Source organism: Callorhinus ursinus, unplaced genomic scaffold, assembly GCF_003265705.2.
Source record: "Callorhinus ursinus isolate GAN/ISIS: 27379988/994484 unplaced genomic scaffold, GSC_fseal_2.0 scaffold60, whole genome shotgun sequence".
Classification (NCBI taxonomy): Eukaryota; Metazoa; Chordata; class Mammalia; order Carnivora; family Otariidae; genus Callorhinus; species Callorhinus ursinus.
In genome coordinates this window covers 6,712,703-6,734,113 of record NW_027397122.1, presented here as the reverse complement: position 1 = coordinate 6,734,113, position 21,411 = coordinate 6,712,703, and the positions used below count along the sequence as shown (strand labels likewise).

Sequence of the window (21,411 nt, the reverse complement as noted above, 5' to 3'; positions counted from 1 at the left end):
ACACACACACACACACACACACACACACACACACACACACACACACATATTAGCCCAAAGCGGATCACAGAGCTCAGTGGGAGAGCAAAAACTACAACTCTCCTAGAAGAAAACACAGCAATAAATCCTATGGATATACCAAGCAATAAAAGAGAAAATAAGTATGTGGGACTTCATCAAAATTACACACTTCTGTGCTTCACAGGACACCACGTGGAAGAGAAAATACAAACCACAGACTGGGGAGAAATATTTGCAAATCATGTTTCTGACAAGGGACGTGCTTCCGGAATATGTGAAGAGCTCCTACAACTTAATCAGAAAAAGACAACCCAATTTTTAAACAAACTACGTGAATAGACATTTCTCCAAGCGAGATGTGCAAGCCCATGAAAAGATGCTCTCCACCGTTAGTCATGAGGGAAATGCACGTCAGAGGCACAGCGCACACACCATTTCAGCACTGGGGTGGCTAGAATGGAAAAGAGAGATATTAGCAGTGTGGTGTAGACGGAGCCTCGTGGGAATGGTGCAGCCACTCTGGAAAACAGGCTGGCTGCTTCCCCCACGTGATACACACGGGGTGACCCTATGAGCCAGCAGCACCAGTTCTTTAGGTATCTACCCAAGAACAACGAAAACACATGTCCACACCTCTGTTCTAACAGCATTATTCCTAATAGTCCAAAGTGGAAACACCACCCGTCCGCCAACTGAGGAAGGGACAGACAGCTCGTCGCGGATCCACAAAACATCACAGGAGGGAACGGGGTTGTGATGGCGCCACGGCATGGATGGACCTCAAAGACGCCCCCAGCTAGTGAAAGGGGCCAGCACAAAGGAGCACGCAGGCTGTGACCCTGTTTGCATACATGTCCAGCACCGGCCAATCTGTGGACGGGAGGTAGGCTAGCGGCCGTCTGGGGCTGTGGGGGAAGGAAAGTGACCGCTAACGAGCCCACGGGTTTAGGGGGACAATGGAAATGCTCAAACACTAGGGCTCAGGATGCGGGTCTATAAGCACCCTGAAGCCAAGGGACCAATGGCACACAGATGGCAGCCCAGCTCGACCTGTGCTTTGCAGGCTCTGACGCACCTGCGTGCACTCCGCGCAGATCAGTTAGGACTGCGGAACCCTAGCTGTTTCTTTTGCTCGCCCTGAGAAGATGGGTCCCCCCCCCGCCTGTGGCTGACCTGGGGGAGACCCCGTTCCCGAGGAGACGCAGGCATGCATGCGTGAGGGTGTCTCCGTGTGGCTTACTCACGTGTCCTCGTCCAGGCAGAGATTCCCGTGGAAACGGGGCTGCACGGTCACCGTCACGGCGCATGGCGGCACCCGGGAGCCCGCCCCGTCTGTGATCTCAGTGGACACTGTGACTGAAAGGGAACGTGGCAGAGGAAGGTCACGGTGGAGATCAAGCCCTCAGGAACCAGAATCTCTGCGGGGTGGACCTGTGTGCCCACGGTGGTGACGTCCTAACACAGCCAGGCACGAGCTCTGAGCGCGAGGCTGCCCCATCCTTGCGGCAAGGCCAGCGTTCCAACATCAAGTGCCACACGGCAGTGCTGGGCACCGAGCTCCGGAGAGCCAGGGACACAGGAGCGGTCACAAGGATGGAGCAGAAGTGGCCACAGGCCACGGGAGCCAGGAAGTGCTCCACTCACTTGCTCACTCATCCCACCTGCAGGCCCTGTGTGCCAGGGGCGGCAGGACCCCACCAGTGAACGGGAAACCGGGGCAGTGGGAAACCCCGAGAGTGAAACCCACGCTCAGCAACGGAGGCTCAAGGGTTGGAGTAACATTTTAAGCAGCTCCTCAGTGATGTCCAGAAACAGGGCAGGTGCAGAGAAAGGCGGAGAAGCAAAGTCTGCATATGGTCCCAGGAGCGGGGCAGGAAACGGCTTTGTTGGGGCCTCAGGATGCAGGCCCGGGATTTGTGGGGCAGAGACGTGCAGATGCTGTTCCCCGGGGAGGCCGCAGGGCCAGCCGCAGGAACCACGCAGAAGGCAGACCCGAAGTGTGCCAGGGGCGTGAAAGCATTCTCAACCCGAAACACAGAGCCAAGGATTTGGGACTTAATTTTGAGGGCTGGTGCTTCTCCCAGTGTGGCCCCTGGACACCGGGCCACCCAATCAGCACTACAAACAAATGCTGGGCTCCACCCTCTCCTCCCAGGATTCTGAGCCAGTAGGTGAGGGTGGGCCCCTATTCCAGCTGTGAGGCAGCGACAGTTTAGCAAGTGCGGCGGGGATTCCACCGCGGATCACACGGGTCCTCCGGCTGGACGCAGAGAGTGCAAGAGCGCCAGCAGAGTTCAGGCCAGACTCCAACCTGACGCTGAGTCCGTGGGAAACCTCGCAAGAGACGGGACAGGACAGGATCTCGTAGCTACCGCACTGTATTTATTGTGCTCGCGTTCCCCCTCGTGCGACAGTCGGGTACTCGTAGCATCGATCAACCTGGCATTCACCATTGTAATGCCTCATGCACACTTTGGGAGTGGCCTGAGTGACATCACTCACACTGACACCGCTCGGTGACTGTGGCCTGAAATTTGGGTCTACAGATTCATGTTAAGGGACCCTTTCATCCAACACGGAGCTGAGCTCCTGCCCCCAACATCCTGTGGTCTGCAGGCCCCTGCAGGCGGGGTCCCACACGGCCCTGCAGGCGGGCATCTGGGGAGGGGACCTGCCGGGTCTGAACCAAGCGCAGGGCTTCATACCCAACACCAGCAAGTGGAGGGCTTGGCGGGGTGGGGGTGAGCATCCATGTGGAGGAAAATTTCCAGGAGACAGAGGGCATGTGCAGTTTCGCTGTGGAGGAATTTATGATGCAGGCCCATGAAAACCACCCCCGTCTGTCCATCCAACGCGCACTGCACTCACTGTGACACACAGGGGACGTGCCCATCCTCACCGATCACAGTGTGCAGCTCAGGACGCCTTTGCTCCTTGTCTCTGACCCGCACCCAGGAGCAGGTGCACATGTGTCTGACTGGGAGTCAGGCAAGGTTTCATGAAAAGGAAACCTTTCTTGCTGGGCTTCGAGGAGAGGAGAGGTTTAAGGAAACCGAGTGGATGAGTGAATTCAGACCTCAGGCAGAAATAATCTCACCTGGCCAGCTCAGAGAAAGTTCTAGATCAGGAACTCCAAGTTGCCTGTCCCTCGGAACCATCCGGCCACTGAGCTTTATTCAACGGGAGTGGGTTCCACAGATGGGCCCACTTTCCTAAACGGCTGTGTCTCTAACGGGCTCAGGGCAGGCAGGCTCCCGGGGTCCGGAAAGTTGTCAGCACAGCAGAACTGATTTTGTTCTGAGAACAACACATACTAACCCTGCATCCCTTTACCCTGGCCTTTTCTTCATGGTGGGAGCCCCTTGATTTGGTGCTGTTGACAACCAGTGCAGGATTCACCAGATACCACAAACTTCATTAGTGAATAAGGGACAGGTTGGTCTCAAACATTTGATTCATAAATACAGGCTGTGCTTTGGCATTTTGGCATTTACATTATGTTTCAGTTGTAATTTAAGATCTCAGTCGGTTAAGCGTCTGCCTTCAGCCCAGGTCCTGGGATCTCAGCTCCTGGGATCGAGCCCCACATTGGGCTCCCTGCTCAGCGGGAAGCCTGTTTCTCCTTCTCCCTCTACCCCTACCCCCTGCTCATGTGCTCTCTCTCTCTCAAATAAAAATAAATCTTTCTTAAAAAATTTTTAAAAAGTAGGTAATCCACCTACTCTAAGAGGCATGAGACTTTTTAAGACAAATAGATAAGTATTTTATTTTCTAAATACACAGTTCTAACATTTTCTTGTTTTGGGGAGCCAGGAGGAAAGGTTTAGGACGGTAAGTGAGGACAGCCAGCCACCCAAAAAAGTCATGGCTTGACTTACCTTTATAATCGTCCAAGGGCTCGCCAGCTGGCAGCATGGAATAATACTGGCTGTCTCTCCCATGGTACAGAGTGCGTTTGGAGGCATTTCCTATCTGATAACTAAATTCGTAACGGAAGTCCTAGGATCCGTTCCATGTGGAGGAAAAAAACAGTGTATAGATGAATAAACCGCGAATTACATCCCCAATAAATACACACCCCTGCATCCTTCACTCCAACCGAGAGTGTCGTACACAGACAGGCAGGGGCAGGTACTGACATCTTGTCCCGAATGCACGTGCATGTGGCGTGACCTCTCCCCTCCAGAGCCCCTCTCCTAGAGCCGCGAGTACCCCACACAGGGGCTGCATCTGTCGGTCGGGGTTGTGTGCCCTCCTAGCCACAGAGACACAGATCCCTGGGCCTGCTTGGGGTGAAGGGGATACAGACTGGGGATCGGGGAGGAGGCGCTCATGTGAATCACTCTTGGTGTCAGAACAGGGCATTGGAAGAGAGAGAAAGCAAAAAACAGACTCTTCACTACAAGGAACACAGTGCGGGTCACAGAGGGGAGGTGCGTGGGGGGTGGGGGAACAGATGAGGGGGACGGAGCGCACCTGTCGTGATGAGCACTGGGTGATGTAGGGAAGTGCCGAATCTCTGCACTGTGCACCTGAGACTAATACTGCACTGTATGTGAACCACACTGTAATTACAATTAAAACTTAATAACAGGGACGCCTGGGTGGCTCAGTTGGTGAAGCGTCTGCCTTCAGCTCAGGTCATGATCCCGGGGTCCTGGGATGGAGCCCCGCGTCGGGGGAGGGGGTGCTCAGCGGGGAGCCTGCTTCTGCCTCTCCTCCCTGCTTGTGCTCTCTCTCTCTCTCAAATGAATAAATAAAACCTTAAAAAATAAATAAAATGTAACAATAAAAAAAAGCAGGGCATCTGGGGCCTGAGGGAGGCCGGGATCAGACCCTCCAGGGACGCACGTGGTGGGTTTCGGAGAGACGGAGCAGGGTCAGGACGGGAATGGGGCGGTGTGCCCCTGAAAGGGTGGGGAGCAATGTCACGGCACTCCTGCCGCCAGACCCCGGGACGAGGCTTCGTGTCCCATGGCATCTCCCCAGACTGCTGGCCGCCCCTTGAGGACGGCCTCTGACCCCAGCCTCTGGGACAGACTCGGGGTGGCCAAGCGTACCGGTCTCCCCGACATGCAGAAGACACTGAAGACGGTGTGAGCCTCGAGGCCGCGGTGTGGCTGCACCTGGCAGGCCACGTCCCGTGGAGCCGGATTGAGCGTCACGTACAGCTGAGCTCTCCCCAGTAAGTGGTGCGGGGAAGCTACAGACAGGAGGGCGAGGATTAAAACCCACGCTGGAGAAAGACAGCAGCATGATTATGTCTTCACAGCACACCCCGGGCGGTTGCCAGGGTGTGGAGCCGGTCATCCATGTGACTCGCCCTCCGCAGGGTTTTGGAGGGCACAGGACGTGGGGACGCAGCCAAGGAGCCCATCACAAGGTCAAGTCAAAGAGAAGGGAGTGGCTGCTCCACGGCCCGGCCCAGTGTGTGCAGGAGCCCAGGGGGTGAGTGCTGCTGCTGGGGGCAGGGGGCACGGGGAGATGAGTGGGGACACGCGGGGACACCCCGGGCCTCCCACGCAGAGGCTGAGTCTCCCCCCCCCTGGAAGCAGTGCGACCTGCCTAAGAAAACGGCCCCCAGTCTCGTCACTTGGACAAATAGCAGCAATGGCAGGGAGGGCCAAAGGTTTGCTTTGCCGTGTTTGTGAAAGCAAAAGCAGTGTTGTCTCTCTCGTGCCAAACACAGGGGCCCGGGGGTCCGTTTCTGAACGCACCGTGGGATGGGCAGACGGACGTTTGCAGAGCTGTCAGCAGAGACAGGGGGAAGAACAAGAGAACAAAGCTCGGGGACCCCAGGGGCCCTACCGAGGGGTTTCCCACAGACATCGGCCTCATGCTTCTCATGAGAGGAAGGTGACGTGGGAGACAAGCCTAGAAATGCACCAGGGGTTTCAAGTAGCCCAAACATGTGGACTCTGACCCCAACCCCTCTGTGCTTATGAACTGTCGGATCGTCTGCGCTTGTCATATGGAACTAAAAACCGCTAGAAATGGGGCAGAAGGTCCAAAACTGCCCCAAAAGGAAGAGGTGATTGAGTCATGGAAAGGCCGGAAGCGGGGCAGAGCAGGGCGCCGGGTCAATGTGCGCCTGACGTACACGGACCCCACAGACACCTCCACCTCCCTGGGTTTCACATATGCGTCGGGATTATCAACCAATTCAGGGAAAGAATCAACATACACAGCTGTCTTGGAGAAATCAAATAAACACGCACCCCGTTCCGGGTTTTTTTAAAGGCCACCATCTCAACCTTTACCGTGACCCGAACACCCCACCTGATCCCATAAGGATCAGAAACACAGGAGGAGGTAAGAATGAGCAGTGCGGGACGGGGGGGACCGAGGGGGGCTCAGGACGCTCTGGGAAAAGAGCCCGGGAGGTCAGAAGTGGCTGCAATTTCCAGAAAAAATCTGAATATAATGAAAACTCTCATCCTCCCATGCCCCAGGTCCCCCTGAGCGTGTAACGTACCCACAGAGGCTTGCAGGACGTATGTGTCCCCAGGGCTCAGGGAGAATGGCTTTATCGTCACCGTGTGCCCCGTGATACCTGAGAAGAAGAGGCCACAGGGAGAGGGCCATCAGCGGGCTCTGCAGGGCAGGGGGCAGATAGACCCCTTCTGTGCTGGCTTCCCCCTACTCCCGTGGAGCAGGCTTGTTGCTACCTGCAAATGCCCCCAGATGTTTGCCACCCACCCTCTATACAGAGCTGGAGGCTCCCCTCTGGCCTCCCCTGTCTGAGGGCAGCGACCCTGAGCTGGGGCCTGGGTGGGGGGGTTCCTGGGTCACACTTGGCTCCCCACAACAAGAGAATGCTGGTGGGAGCTCACGCTGTACACTTTGTGGTGGCTTCCACGTCCAACCTGGCTCGCTGACACACTGACTTTGTCCATGAGGCATGATTAAGGCATTTCAAAGCGAGTTTTTCGTCTTGAAGACTGTGAACCATTTCTCAAATCTGGGTGTGACTGTTGCCCACTGGTGACCGGGTCCCCTCCTTAGCGGGCAGAGGCTGACCCCGAAACGCAGGCTGGTGGTCTCAAGGGAAAACCGTCTTTTCCCAAAATAGGGGCGGGGCGGAGAAGGGGGAGGAGGCAGCCTTCTGACGACAGGGGAGGCCCAGAGCCTCCACCGGGGTGCGTCTGCAGATGTGGCTCCTGGCGGGCTCCAGAGGCACATTCGGCCTTTGATAAAGAGCCTCTGCCTGCGTCCACGGAGGGACATACGCAAGTAGAAAAGGCACGATGACCCTGAGGACTTCTCTACCGAAAGGAAATGTTGCAGAAAAAACAGAGGGGCTGGTCCCCAAATGCTTGTGAACTGGCTGCAAACCCCGGATCTGAAGAGAGGGCTCCTACCAGAGGAGGTGTAGCCGTGGAAACGAGCGCGGCCGACCGGGGACTTGGGCCAGTCCACCATGAGGGTGGGCCTGGCAGCGGCCAGGGGGGCCGAGGGGCCCAGCAGGTTGTCCCCGTCAGCACTTGAACTTGGGCCTGCTCCCGGGAGGCTGGCATCAGCCCCTAGGAAGACAAGGCAAGCCAACACATGGTCAGGGAGCAAGTGCCAATGATCTTCTGAAATATTAATTCATAACTGCACCAGTGTTGCTGGATGCGTCATATCGAAATAATGTCTTCAGCAACCACCCACGCTCCAGAGCTGTCCTTTGTCACCGCGCGGTGGCTGGTGTGATGGCCTATCCCCTCCTGCCCATCCTCAACTGCTCAGCAAATACCCTGCTCGCTGAGCCCGGGAGCCGGTCCAGGGCAGATCCGCTCAGCAGAGTGACAGGGGCCCGGCTGCCAGGGCCCAGCAGAGCAAGTCAGCCCAGCAAACCAGATGACACTGGCTGCCTCCAGACTAGGGAGCCAGGTGACCGTGAGCGAAGACAGTCACAGCAGGGCGTGAGGAGGGGTGGGGGGCAGGGGAAGGGGCTGGCTTAGAGCCGGTGGGCTGTGGGCCATGGGTGGGCGGGGCCCCTGGGGGGTGAGGTGCAGACAGAGGCTCTGGAGTGAACACTGGAGAGCAGTTGGAGATGTGGCTGGAGGAGGTGGGAAAGAAGGAAACCAGATGGGAGAAAGTACCAAAAATCCGCCCAGGACTGGCCTGGAGGCGGGGGGTCTGGGAGTGCCCTGAAAGCAGCCGGGGCTGTCCGTGTAGGCAGCAGGCAGGGAGCAGAGCCCGAGGAAGGGCTCCTGCGTGGTCCAGCACACGGCACGTCGCGACACCGCGGAGGGCCGGCTGGCTCCAGACGCGGAGCCACAGGTAGAAGATGCAGGGAGAACGCGACCTCCCCGTTGTGAGTCAGTCACCGTCAGGCAATTTTATTTATATAGTGTTTTTTCTTCATTCGGTGTTATTTACTAGGCGCCCGCCGTGAGCGTGGAGGCATCCTCTACACGTGAGCGGGCACAGGAGAGAGCATGGACAGGCATGAAGAAACCACAGACGCAGGAGAGGAGGATGCCGGTGAAAACAGAGCAGACTCCACGGTCAAATCCTCCATGACCGTCCAGCGCCTCTGTCCACAGACACGTCGTCCACTGACCGTCCAGCGCCTCTGTCCACAGACACGTCGTCCACAGACCGTCCAGCGCCTCTGTCCACAGACACGTCGTCCACAGACCGTCCAGCGCCTCTGTCCACAGACACGTCGTCCACAGACCGTCCAGCGCCTCTGTCCACAGACACGTCGTCCACAGACCGTCCAGCGCCTCTGTCCACAGACACGTCGTCCACAGACCGTCCAGCGCCTCTGTCCACAGACACGTCGTCCGCTGACCGTCCAGCGCCTCTGTCCACAGACACGTCGTCCACAGATCGTCCAGCGCCTCTGTCCACAGACACGTCGTCCACTGACCGTCCAGCGCCTCTGTCCACAGACACGTCGTCCACTGACCGTCCAGCTCCTCTGTCCACAGACACGTCGTCCACTGACCGTCCAGGTCCTCTGTCCACAGATACGTCATCCACCAACCACGCATCTGTCCATTCGAGAACACGCTTGCTGTATTGCCAGGGTTCCACGCACCATGATCATCTGGGATGGGGGTCCACACTTGCCCTGGACGTGTCCTTGGAGAGCTAGAGCCAGACAGCCAGGGAAAGAGCTGCGGGCACCACATGCACCTGCTTCAAGCAGGACAAGTATATGCTGGGCTGCCACAGGATCCGAGGGGATACGAGACAAGAAAAAGGGGACAGAGGAAGAAACAGAAGCCGACCGGACAGGAGGCAGCGCTCCACGGTGACATCCCGGGAAGGGCGCTAAGGGGGTGTCTTCTGTATCGCTCACTCACGGACCAGCAGCACCTGCCTGTGGGCCTGGGGCTACCTGGGGTTCTGAAGCACAGGGGACCTGGAGTGCAGCAGTGGGTGAGCTAGAAGATGCGGGTCAGATGGTGCCCTGCATCTCTGGGAGCTCGTGACGTGGGGGAGCAGAGGGGCAATTCCTGATTTCAGAGGCTTCGGAGATTGGACTGGCGCGGGGACACGGGGAGCCCCAATCACAGACTCACAGTCGGCGGGCCGTCTCCCTCGGGTCGGCACGGCTTCCTGGATATCACTGTAATAGGCTTCAAAACCTACACAAGAGGAGAAAACCGTGACATGTCATTTAAAGCCACAGACTCCCCTGAAGTCCATGCGACGCTCCTGACGGCGCACACGGGCTGCCCAGGTCTGAGTGTCGAGTGCACAGTTGGCTCTGCGCATGTCACCGTGTCACCGCGACAGTGGAGGAGGCCGGGGTCTGGGTGTGCGGCTTCCGCGCGATAAGCCAGCTGCTGGGCGCAGGGCTGAGGCCAGGACCCCGCGCTCTCCAAGTTCCCACTGCCCCTTCAGAGAGCCTCGCGCTCCTTCCTCTCAGGACGGAAGTGGACACAAGCGTGTCCTGCTGCAGACGTCACGGCCCCGTCCCCGGCCCCACACGGCGGCTGCCCTGAGCCCCGGGGGCCCCAGTGTGGGGGTGGCATCTGCCAGGCCGCAGCCCAGGGAAAGCACAGTCTTGATGCTGTCACTGGGGAGGGACAATGAAGGACGGGCGGATTCTGGGCCAGAACTTTGCTCCCTGACAAAGAGCTCCTCCCTCGACTTCTGGGGCACAGAAACAGTGTCTGGGCAGCCTGAAAACCAGGGGTAGAGTGAAGGGACTGGTGGCTGGGAAGGAGGCCGTGTGCACAGACGGCTGTCAGAGCCTGGACAGGGTTTGCAGTTAGGGAGGAAGGCCCTGAGACCCTAGGAGCATCCCACAAGCCGGGCGGACATGACAGGACAGCGGCACTTACCAGAGGGGGAAGGGCATGGGCTCTGGGGGGACGGCCTCCCAGGGGGGCTGGGTCCCGGGGACCCCTGGTCACCCGCAGCAGGGACCCGGTGCCGGCCGACCGCGGGCCCCGAGGAGGGTTTCCCCGTCAGGCCCCGGGTGTGTGGTGATGGCTCCCGTGAAGATGGTGTGCCCACTGCATGCGGCTCCAGCCAGCTCGGCTCCGTGGACGGTGCGCTGGACTCTGGCAGCTTCGAAACGGCCCCCAGTCCGGCGGCGCCCAGCAGCCCCACTGTTCTACAAAAGGGAACTTGAACAAACACGGGACAGGGTGAGACGTTCGGACCAGAAAAACTATGTGGTTTAAAAAGGTCTATGGGGGCGTGTGGGTGGCTCAGTTGGTTGAGCGTCTGATTGTTGATTTCAGCTCAGGTCATAATCCCAGGGTCCTGGGATCGAGGCCCACATCGGGCTCCACACTCAGCAGACAGCCTGCTTCTCCCTCTCCCCCTGCTGCTCCCCCTGCTTGTGCTCTCCATTTCTCTCTTGAATAAATAAAATCTTTTTAAAAATAATAATAAGTAAACAAAAAGGTCTACGATTACATCAGCATGCCGTTTTAACAAACGTGATCCACATCTGAGAAGGACACGTCTGAGAACTGGGCACAGTTCTCCCCCAGAGGCAGGCGGACCACCCCACCGGAAGCAGGAGGGTGGCTGGTGTAGCTCCCCTGGGATCTGCTCACCTCGGGCTCCCCCTGCACCTGCACACCTGGCACGGTGATTCACGCCTATTCTAGACACACTCTGGGTACGTGGGGCTCCTAACCCCGACTCACCTGTCCGCATCTCATGCAACAACTCTAAAGAGCACTGGTATAATTTATGAGAAAGGATGAACGACAAAGAGAAAATTTTTACGGATGTAACACAAGGACATCTCGCTAGAGTGAGCTTGTGCTCACTGCCGTCACAGAGCCAGATTCTGTGACATTAAAAGGAGACCCATGGTCTTCGGACAGTCACTGGCTTGGCTGCAAGTTTAACCAACGGGTGTTCATGCCAGTTCCTCCCATGCATTCCCCACCGGCTTTGCTTCTCGAAAACCCCATTACATCAAGAATGTGGGAACGGCTCCCCTGCAAAGAAGGGCACAATAAAAATGGCCCCATGTGTTCCTGTCCCCCTCGCTGTGAGGTCAGCTGCACTCAGAGCCCGTGTATGGAAGCTCTGTGCAGCCCCATGGAATGGATTCAGAATAAATGAGTGTGGGTCTCTGAGGGCTGGGCACAAGCTTCTGTCCCAGGAACCAGCTGGACCCAGCTCGGAAACCAAAGCTCCACTGTCTGCCATTCACAATCATCTCTCTTTTCACAGATGCCACCGACGAGAACCCCTTTCCCTCCTGGTTCACACCCAGGCCACGTCCCACCCCAGAGCTGGCATGTTCTCACACGTGATCTCATGTCACATGGCCACTGCCCTGCCTTTCTTGGGTAGGACCCCCACCCACCCAAGAAAACCACGGCTCAGAGAAGTGCCTGACGTCTCGGGTTGCAGAGCCAGGGCAAGGAGTAGCCCCAAGGACAGCAGGAGCCGCGAGGGACAGAGGCAAGTGCTGGGTCCGGGTTCATGTGCAAGAGGCTGAGCCACAGCATCCAGGCATCTCCATCCCCGTGAGCATAAAGGAGAGGGGTTGGGGGTGTGATGGGCACGACCAGGAACACTGGCCCGGACGAGTCAGAATCTGCACATTTTCAGCAATCTCCGAATACCCGAGTCCTCCCCTGCGTTAATAAAATGAAGGAAGCTATAACCTTACCTTCCATTCGGGCCCTTTCTGTCGCGTTGACCAGGAAGAGGTCCCAGGAGTAAGACAGATGGAGCCCTTCACCACACTCATCACACTTGGCTTGCAAAGAAAGCTCCTCATTCCAGTTAACAAACATGTCCTTAAAGCTGACCCAGGAGATGTGGACGAATCTGCACCGTGAAACCAGGTTGGAGATTTTAGGGAGAGCACCAGACTTTCTACTTTTAATTTTTTTTTACAGTAGGTTCCACACCCAACATGGGGCTTGACCTCATGACCCCGAAATCAAGAGTCACGTGCTGTATCGACTGAGCCAGGCTGGAACCTTGATTCCTCCACTTTTAATACACATCAGGAGCCTTAAAACGTGCAGGTGGCCTGGGTCTGTCTGGACCTTGGAGAGGTGCCCAATCCTGTGTGCTGAGACGTATTTTTCATGGGCTTGAACCTGAACCCCGCGGGGGGGGGGGTCTCCACCAGAGACATCTGTCTGACCTCGAAGTCACAGCACACGTCCTCTCCTCTGTGTTGGTCCCGGCCAGGCACAGCCTTCCAGAACCCACCCTGGTCTCCGCACGTTTAACCCTGAGCTGTCTGTATACAACAAGGCGATGGTAACTGCCCAGACCCCTTGCAGGGTCCACGTACGGGAGCAGCCCTCCTCGCCCGAGTCCTTCCAGGTGTCCCGCTTGCCCCCCTGGGGGCGTACAGAGCAGCTGTGGCACACACCAGTCTGCGTCCAGTGTCTGCGGCTCAGCGAGGCCCTCACTCGGGTGCTAGCCCGGCCTCCGTGTCGCAGGTCCGGTTTGCGGTCGGAGCATGTCCCTGCTCCCCGCGCCCGGTGTTGCCCCCATGTCACAACTGGCCCAGCCCCGTGACACCTTAGCCTCTGTCCAGCCCCAGCCCCCAGCCCCAGAGCAGACCCCTGTCCTGTGGCAGCTGCCGTGATGGAGGGGCACCTCCTCCTTGGAGCCCCCACACGTCAGCATTCGCCTGGAGGGCTCTGCCCCGGGGCCAGGTGAGAGCGGGGTCTCCCCACCTCGCTGGTCAGCCCCCTTTCTCCTCAGCAGGCCCCTCAGGTGGCTCCCACACCTGCCGGGCAGGGCATAGAAGGGCACACCCCTCGGACCTGGCCTGCAGGAAGCGAGGGGCAGGCGGTACCTGAGAGCCGAGTCCGGGCGAGGGGAGAGGAACACCTGCGCCGCTGTAGAGTTCCGGCCGGCGCTGGACACCGTCAGCGTCACGAGAAACTGGTCATAGCTGTCGCTGAGCGAGTCTGCAGGGAAGGCCAGGGAGGGAGCCCCAGCACCCAGGCTGCGTGGGGAGGAGGCAGCGAAGCACGAGTGCCCGGGGCTGCTGGCCGCCGTGCATGTCCAGTGATAACTGTGGAAGAAGCCACCGCGGGACTGAATGCACCTGCTCCGGCAGCCAGGTGACCACCCCCAGGCCACTCATGGGGCTTTCCTGGGGCCCCAGGGGAGCAGGCGGGCCGGGAGACACGATGCTTCCCTTATTCTCTGATGGCGGTGAGGTGGGAGCTTCCAACACTGGAGCAGGGCTGCCAAGGTGAGGGGCCGGGCCCTGCCCCGCCTGGCTCACTGGCTCGGGGCCCTGCTCTGGTCACTTAATCCTCCCGACCCCACGCATGCCACCTCCCACCTCCACTGGCATCTCTGCAGCCCCCAAGGAGCACGCTGCCTCTGACTGTGGGAAGGCCGAGTCCTCAGGAGCTGCCCGTCCTGGAGCGCAGGTGGACCGGCCAGGAGATGGGCGCCCAGCACCTCCCCCATGCACAGCCTTCCTCCCTGTGACAGTCGCCACTGCACTCAACAGCCAAGAAGCCAGCCCCAGTCCCTGCCTGGAGCAGGTCCTACTCTGGGCGGACACGCCATGACCAGCAGCCCCACCAGGAGGAGGTGCGAGGAAGAAGGAAGTGTGGGCTGAGCAGGGGCAGGGACCCCACACGGCACCCCCAAAGTCTACACTGCTGCTCCTTCCTCCAAGTTCATTTCCCTCTTTGGACTATAAGCAACCTGAACTCGGGCGCTGGTTCTAAACCTCCCTGTTTCCAGAGCCTGTAGGAGCTTGGTCAGCACCAGGCCAGTTCAGACCCTTGGGGGTGGGGGGAGCAGCCCTCCTCCAGGGCTGGGTGGGAACAGTCCCCACTCCCAGGGAGCAGACTCAGCCCGTTTCAGGAGACACACAATGAACTCTTGTTCGTGGGCGCCATGCAGGGCTCTCAGGGGAGGGTGCAGAGTGAACAAGACCCCACTCTGTCTCCCGCGGCCGGGGCACGGGAGGTACCCAGCCAGCCATGTGCATTGTCCAGAACACATGCGTATGACCAGCGAGTCCAACGGGCCGCCTCTCGCCTCCACCAAAGCCCGCACTCGGGACGCAGCAAATGTCCGTGCTCATGGGGTGAAGAGAACAAAGTAGGTCCTCTAACTTTTCTGGAATACTGCTTGAGGACCCACTATGTGCCAGGCACAGCGATATGCCAAGTCACAGCCCTGCCGTCCTCAGCGAACATTCTAGCCGGGCCAGAGCACGGATGGTGACCGCAGTACATGAGCGAGTACGGGATGTCACAGGGAGAAGGGGCTATGGGAAAAGACACCGCAGGGTCAGCACGGGATTGTCATCGCCGTCAATGGGGTCATCGGAAGCCTCCCTGGGCATGTGATGTCTGAGCGCAGATGCAAGGAGGCGGGGTGGTGACAATAAGGGCTTTAAAAGACTCCGTCCACCCACTCTGTGAAGAACGGCCTGATGGCGGTCGGGAGCACCACAGGGGCCAGGGAGGAGACCTTACGGAAGGAAGCCCAAGATGCCACTCAGCCCAGACGGGGCCAATGTGTTTTCCCAACAGACTGGCCGAGAAGTGGGAGAGAAAAAGAGAACTGCTCAAGGTTTTGGCCCAAACGATGGGAAGGATCCTTCTGTCAGCAGAGATGGGAAGGCTGCAGAGATGGCGGGACACCCAGCCTGGAGGCCAAGAATGATCTGGACGCAGGATGCATATGCTCGAGGTGACGGCGCAGGGACGGTGTCCACAGAGGATGTGCGCTCCCAGGCCACGGGCTCTGGATGGCATCCATGGAGGATCCATGCTCGAGGTGACTATCACATGGATCACGTCCACATCAGGAAACTGGGTGAGGCCGCCAGGGAGGGCATGTGGATGGTGAAGGGGACCGAGGCTTGAGCCAGGGACCTCCAACAGTAAGGGATGTGGGACACTCGGAGATCAAGCCCCCATACACCAAAGCAAGAATTTTAATCACAGCATAACATGTTTGCCAAGGACTGAATGCGTTCCTCTAAAATGTGGAAACCTAACACCCGGTGTGACGGTGTGGGGACGGGGGTCTTGGGAGGGGGTTAGGTCGCGAGGGTGGAGCCTCAGGGAAGGGACGGACAGGTGGGGCTCCTGTAGCGGTGCCCCCGAGAGCCCCCCTTACCCCCCGCTAGGGCACCATGAGAAGAACCAGCTAGGCACCAGGAAGCAGGTCTTCCCCAGACACCGACTGGCCGGCCCCTCGGTCTGGCCTTCCAGCCTTGAGTCCACAGAAAGCAACGTCCACTGTGTAGAAGCTACGCAGGCTGTGGGACTGGGACAACACTTAAACTTCATTTTTCCAAATACTCACGTTTGAGTGACACCCTTTCCCCAAACTCCCTCATGGTAGGATCCCGAGTTGAGACACGAGCTCAGCTCCCCAGTGCTCACCTGAGGGTGGCCCCCGGGTGGTCTGGGTCGTACGACTGGGAGCCCGTGAGGACGACGGTGAACGAGGGGGCTCTGGAGAGGAGCAGGTGCGTGCCCTCGGAGATGACGCTGATGGGGGCCCGGGCTCGCACCTCCACTGCCACACTGTAGTTGCTGTGCACCATGCTGCCTTCCACCTGAACCTGGACCGCGGCGGCAAGGGGGTGTCACCCAGGGCACTGGGCAGGAGGCACGCTGGAGCCAGACGCCCCTCTACCACTGCAAGGAAACTGGGGCGCCCGGCTGGCTCCGTCGGTGGAGCCTGTGACTCCTGATCTCAGGGTCGTGAGTTCGAGCCCCACCCTGGGTGTAGCGATGACTTAAAAAAAAATAAATTTTAAAAACAAGTAAGATAACATTGGAAGGATGAGTGTAAACGTGCCCCCAGCGCTGTACTAAGGGCTCCGTAATTGTGAACCCCAACTGGTCACCTGTGTCAGAGAAAGAGCCTCCCGTGTGCCCAGTGGAAGCAAAGTGGCTGGAATGGAGGAGGGCAGAGACACGTGCTCACGTCTGGGGGGCACACAGAGCTGGGACTCCCCAGGTACTCCTGCAATGACACGGGTCCCCCGGTCCGCCGACAGGAACCTTGTCCATGGTCTTGGTCTTGGATGGCATTAGCTGGCTTTCTATAAACTACATTTCTGGGGGCACCTGGCTGGCTCAGGCCGTTGAGTGTCCAGCTCTTGATTTTGGCTCAGGTCATGATCTCAGGGTGGTGAGATCAGCCCCGCGCTGGGCTCCGTGCTCAGCAGGGAGTCTCCTTCAGACTCTCCCTCTGCCCCTCCCCCTGCTCTCTCTCTCTCTCTCTCAAATAAATAAGTAAAATCTTAAAAAAAACAAACAAACTACATTTCTAGCCCCCATGCAATGGTCTTGAAGCAATGTAAATGAACTTTAAAACAAATATTTTGAAACTCAGGAACACTGGAACACTTTATAAACAGGCCATTCAAAAGGACTCTTTGAGAAGTTTGATGCAATTAAAAAAATAAATAAATAAAGCAGAGCTTTTTGTTCTTTTCATTGGTCTGGGCCCCGGTCCTTTGTGCCTCTCCATCAGAGAGGCACCCGTGGTTCCGTGCTGGTGGCTCTCCCGAGTGGGGACCTGACAACTACTGACTACTGTCTGATCACACTCCACACTCCCACCTACACCTCCCATCTCTGCTTGCCCAACACCTCCTGCTGGAGGAACCATCAGGAACCTCCAAAGACTGGGAAGTGTCGGGGTGGGCAGTGACAGCGGGAGGTCTGGACATCGGAGGGTATGACCCCTAGAGGCAACGTATGACAAGCTCAGACATCGGCAAAAGCACCTCATTGAGTCAGGTCCCCACGACCTGGAGAAAGACATGTCTGGAGCCTGCTCGCGGACAAGGACATGCTCATGAGTAAGTGTGCCAAGCAATGAAGCCAACCTTCACCTTCACCCTCCCACACGGGCAGGAGAGGGTGCTGTGACCCCACCGCCCAGGGCCTGGGGAAAGGGACTCTCAGCACGGACACGCAGGCTACCCGCACGTGGCCCCAGCGATCGTGTCAATGCCCATCTTCGGGCACATTATCCAACTGCGCGCCCCTGCCCAGAGGCAGCGGATGAAGGGGGCCCCCCTGTCCCTTCCTCTTTTGCCAGGTCACGTGGCACTCCCTTGTGCCCTTACACAGTGTGAACCAGGCCCTGCGAGAATGACCATTTCTAACTAAACCGACAACGGTATTTGTGGTCTGCAAAGTTTCAGGCCAGACCACAGGCAGTTGGCCTCTCGGGGAGGCTGGCCAGACGGCCTGCTTCGGAAACACTCCACCACCCCATTCATGCCCCAGCCGGGACACCGGGAAGTTAGGCTGGCAGCGTGGTCCACACCACGACCTCACAGGGGCTGCTCTGGGCCCTGTCAGTCCAGCTGAAGTCTACCCTTCTAGGAGTCACTTCCCGTGTTCCTCAGGGACAAGGAGAGCCCACGATCTGTCACAGAAACGGGATACCTACTCACGCCTGCTGATGTGACAGTGGACACTAAAGAGTTTAAGCTGTGTTCAACCAAAAACAATACAGACCATTACAGGAACAAGTGATTTTTTTAAAAGACTCTAACAAAACATTTCTATTTTAAAATTTAAGTAAATTTCCACTATTTTGAAATTTAAATAAAACCGGTGACACAGATCCTTATGGTGCTTAATAAGAACAGACCAAACCTTCCCTCCTTTTCTGGCTCCTTCCCCTGTCCCATCCCCAAAACACAAGGGCTGCCTGCCTGGGCTCCTCCCTCACTGCTCCGGTCCTGTGCTCAGACACCCCAGAAGCTCCCCCACTCCCTGGAACACTCCATTTGACCTCCCTCCTCCCTCACTGCTCCGGTCCTGTGCTCAGAGACCCCAGCACAATCCCCTACCCTCCCCCACATCCACCTGACGTCCCTCCAACATTTCCAACATGGCCCGCTGAGCACTGAAGCCCGACCCTCCATTTCTGCCTTCCCCTGGTCTTCAGAAGAACCTCCCACTCATGTGTTCAGCCTTGTGTCCCACCGCCCACCCCCTCAAACCCCACATGCTTCCACAGGACCGTCCACGGCCTCCGCCATTCTGCAATCCTCTCCTGACCTGGAACACTGCAGGACCAGAGGCAGGCTCACAGCCACCCCTCCCCCAGGAGGTGACAAGCTCCCTGGGGAACTTTCAGACAGCAGGAAAACACAGGGCCAGTCTCTGCCTGCGAACAGACTGCTCCATAAAGCTGCCTCTTCTAGAAGGGACTGCGACATATTTTCACCATTTTTCCAGATACAGATACTCCCCTGACATCCAGGGACTACCTCAGCGACACATTCAAAGCAGATGCTCAGGAGGCTTTTGCTAAAAGAATAAGCAGATTTTCACAATTACTTTGCCTGCGTTTGGACATGCAGTTTGCTCTCTTCGAGGAAGACCATTTCTGGAGAGCCTAGCCACACTTGTGACAACCCTCGTTTTCTTGGATAGAGCAGGTTGGAGGGCCAGGGGCTGAGCTCCTGCTCCAAGGCGGGAGGGACATATGTCAGCCAACCACTCACCCTGGCAAGAGCGGTATAGTTCCCGGGCTCCAGGAAATAGCTGGGGACAGTGACGGTCTGCCTGTGGGTGCTGACAGCAGGGGGCAGGGGAGCTGGCCACCCCTGGGAGTTCCAGAAGGTCCAGGTGTAGGAGAGGCCTCGGGATATGTCACAGAGGATCTCAGACTCGAATGTCACACCCAGGGTCACAGGCTGAGACCTCCACACCTGCGGGTCAGAGAGAAAGAGGTCTCGAAATGTCCATTATGCCTAATGCCACAGAGAAGCATCTGGTGGCTCCGTGGGTTAAGTGAACGACTCTTGATTTCAGCTTGGGTCATGATCTCAGGGTTGTGAGATCGAGCCCCACATCAGGCTCTGCACTCAGCGGGGTGTCTGCTTGGGATTTCTCTCTCTTTCCCTCTGCCCCTCCCCTGCTCTTGTTCTTTCCCTCTCTCTCTCTAAAACAAATAAATCTTGCTAAAAAATCATTTTAAAAAGCAACCAATGGAGAAAAAAGAACAGCTGTGCAAAATACATGACAGTTAATACTGTTTAAAATCACTAAGACATTTTCAACGTCTCCAATGGAAAAATGGGCAAAGACATACATGGGCAAATCACAAAATTTTCACTGACGCTTTATTGTATGGTTTTGACTATGAACTCACATAAATGTTGTATATATTCAAAAATCAAATCAAAAAGCAAAAACAAAACCAAAGGAAACCAAAAAGTCCTCTGATAATTGAGAGCCAAAACAAAGGAATGTAACCATATTTCAAGGAAGCAACAGGGAAGAGAGAGATATTTCAAGTTACTTTAATGTGCAGTATTGTGAGGATATATTCTAAGGGCCAAATAACCACGGATAAATCTGAAAGCTCACAAAGTAGTTTCATTTCTGGTTGAAGTACTGGTATTATTACTTTGAAAACATTTCACATATTTGTTAGGAAAAGTGCTAATAAATAATGATGTGGATGTTCCAGACATCGAGATTTTAATTCAAGAGAATTCAAGCATAAAATGTTTCAAAAGCGTGTAAATTCTGCATACGTAACGTTCCTGGGGGGGAAACAGCAGGTGAAGTCGCGACTTATTTTATGTCAAACGAGCTATCTCCTACCAGTGTACACTAAGGAACTTGCACACGATGATGCCCCGGGAACGGTGAACACCCCCGGAGCCAGAGTCCCGTCCCCAGCTGCCCGTTCGAAGGCCCGGGGCTCTGTGGTGAGATGCCACTTCCAGCGAGAAGGCAGCTGTCAGCAGGCCGGGCAGAAGCGCTCCAAGACCAGCGGCGTGTGGGAGAAGGCACCAGACCCAGCCCAGAGTGAACCCGGTTCACCCAGAGTGAACACTCTGAGCCTTTACAGATCATGTCTGCATCGGACCGGACAGCTAGCAAAACAATCACACGAAGACAGACAGAAGCTTCCTCTGTTCCCCCGTCTCCCACAAATCACACACAACTCAGCCGTCACCAGCAGAGGTGGCTGGCGCCCAACTTCTTACTCTAAAAGCTGAGAATTAAGGGAAAGATTCAAGCACTGTTTTCTTGCTTTTTTGAACAAACTGTATTTTAGGAAAACTTACAGGTCTAGCTGATGAGGAAAAGCTTTTTTTTCTTCTTCTGTTCTCTCTCCTTTTTGAAACAAAAAACTTTTGTGCATCCCACATCAAACAAACAATTGCATTAAGAAATTTTGGAGACAGGGCGCCTGGGTGGCTCAGTTGGTTAAGCGTCTGCCTTCAGCTCAGGTCACGATCCCAGGGGCCTGGGATCGAGCCCCTTGTCGGGCTCCCTGCTCTGCAGGAAGTCCGCTTCTCCCTCTGCCCCTCTGCCCCTCTCCCTGCTTATGCTCTCTTTCTCTGTCAGATAAATAAATTAAATTTAAAAAAAAAAAAAAGAAATTCTGGAGACAGAAAAATGGGACTATGAGCTAGGTTTAGATTATATTAGGAGATCATTGCTAACTGTTTTGATAACAGCATTCCATGTAGGTAAGAAACCACCCTTAGTTTTTAGAGCTACACACTGAAGTACCTAGGGCTTAAATGTGCTGCGATCTGGGAAGGACTTTAGAATATTTTGGCAAAGAAAACAACAGAGGAAACCAGTACGGTGACATTTTAGTGATTGCTCAATGTGGCTGATGGTTCATCACACTTCCCTTTCTCCTTTTATTTACATTTGAGAGTTTTTTTATAATAAGAATCGTAAAATTTAGTTCATAAATACATGAACATGATATAGAACATAAATACGTGAAAAAGCATACTTGCTAATGTTAATAAGCCAAAAGACAATGGTACAGGGGGATGTGAGTGTCACACCCCCACCCCTCCCAGCCAGTCTACCTCTCCCAGCCTCCTGTGCCCCCCTGCACAGCCCCTAGAACGTGCCCACCTGGCCCACTGCCCAGCCTGACAGGATTCCCCAGGAATAAGACAGAGGGTGGTGGAGGGAGGATGGAGGAGGGCTGAGGGATGGG

At 56.4% G+C, this 21,411-nt stretch overlaps 1 protein-coding gene across 1 annotated transcript in view; it reads right to left on the bottom strand.

The window, feature by feature from the left end:
• The window catches only part of PKD1L1 (polycystin 1 like 1, transient receptor potential channel interacting), a 119,265-nt gene that overhangs the window by 66,151 nt on the left and 31,703 nt on the right, over positions 1-21,411 (bottom strand). The window contains exons 14-24 of the mRNA XM_073885040.1: positions 18,935-19,141; positions 15,837-16,018; positions 13,265-13,486; positions 12,113-12,273; positions 10,311-10,598; positions 9,543-9,608; positions 7,383-7,544; positions 6,497-6,574; positions 5,082-5,224; positions 3,900-4,020; positions 1,266-1,377 (exon numbers count right to left, since the gene is read on the bottom strand). Coding sequence (XP_073741141.1) covers positions 1,266-1,377; positions 3,900-4,020; positions 5,082-5,224; positions 6,497-6,574; positions 7,383-7,544; positions 9,543-9,608; positions 10,311-10,598; positions 12,113-12,273; positions 13,265-13,486; positions 15,837-16,018; positions 18,935-19,141 — 1,742 coding nt within the window. The remainder of the gene's footprint in view (positions 1-1,265; positions 1,378-3,899; positions 4,021-5,081; positions 5,225-6,496; positions 6,575-7,382; positions 7,545-9,542; positions 9,609-10,310; positions 10,599-12,112; positions 12,274-13,264; positions 13,487-15,836; positions 16,019-18,934; positions 19,142-21,411) is intronic.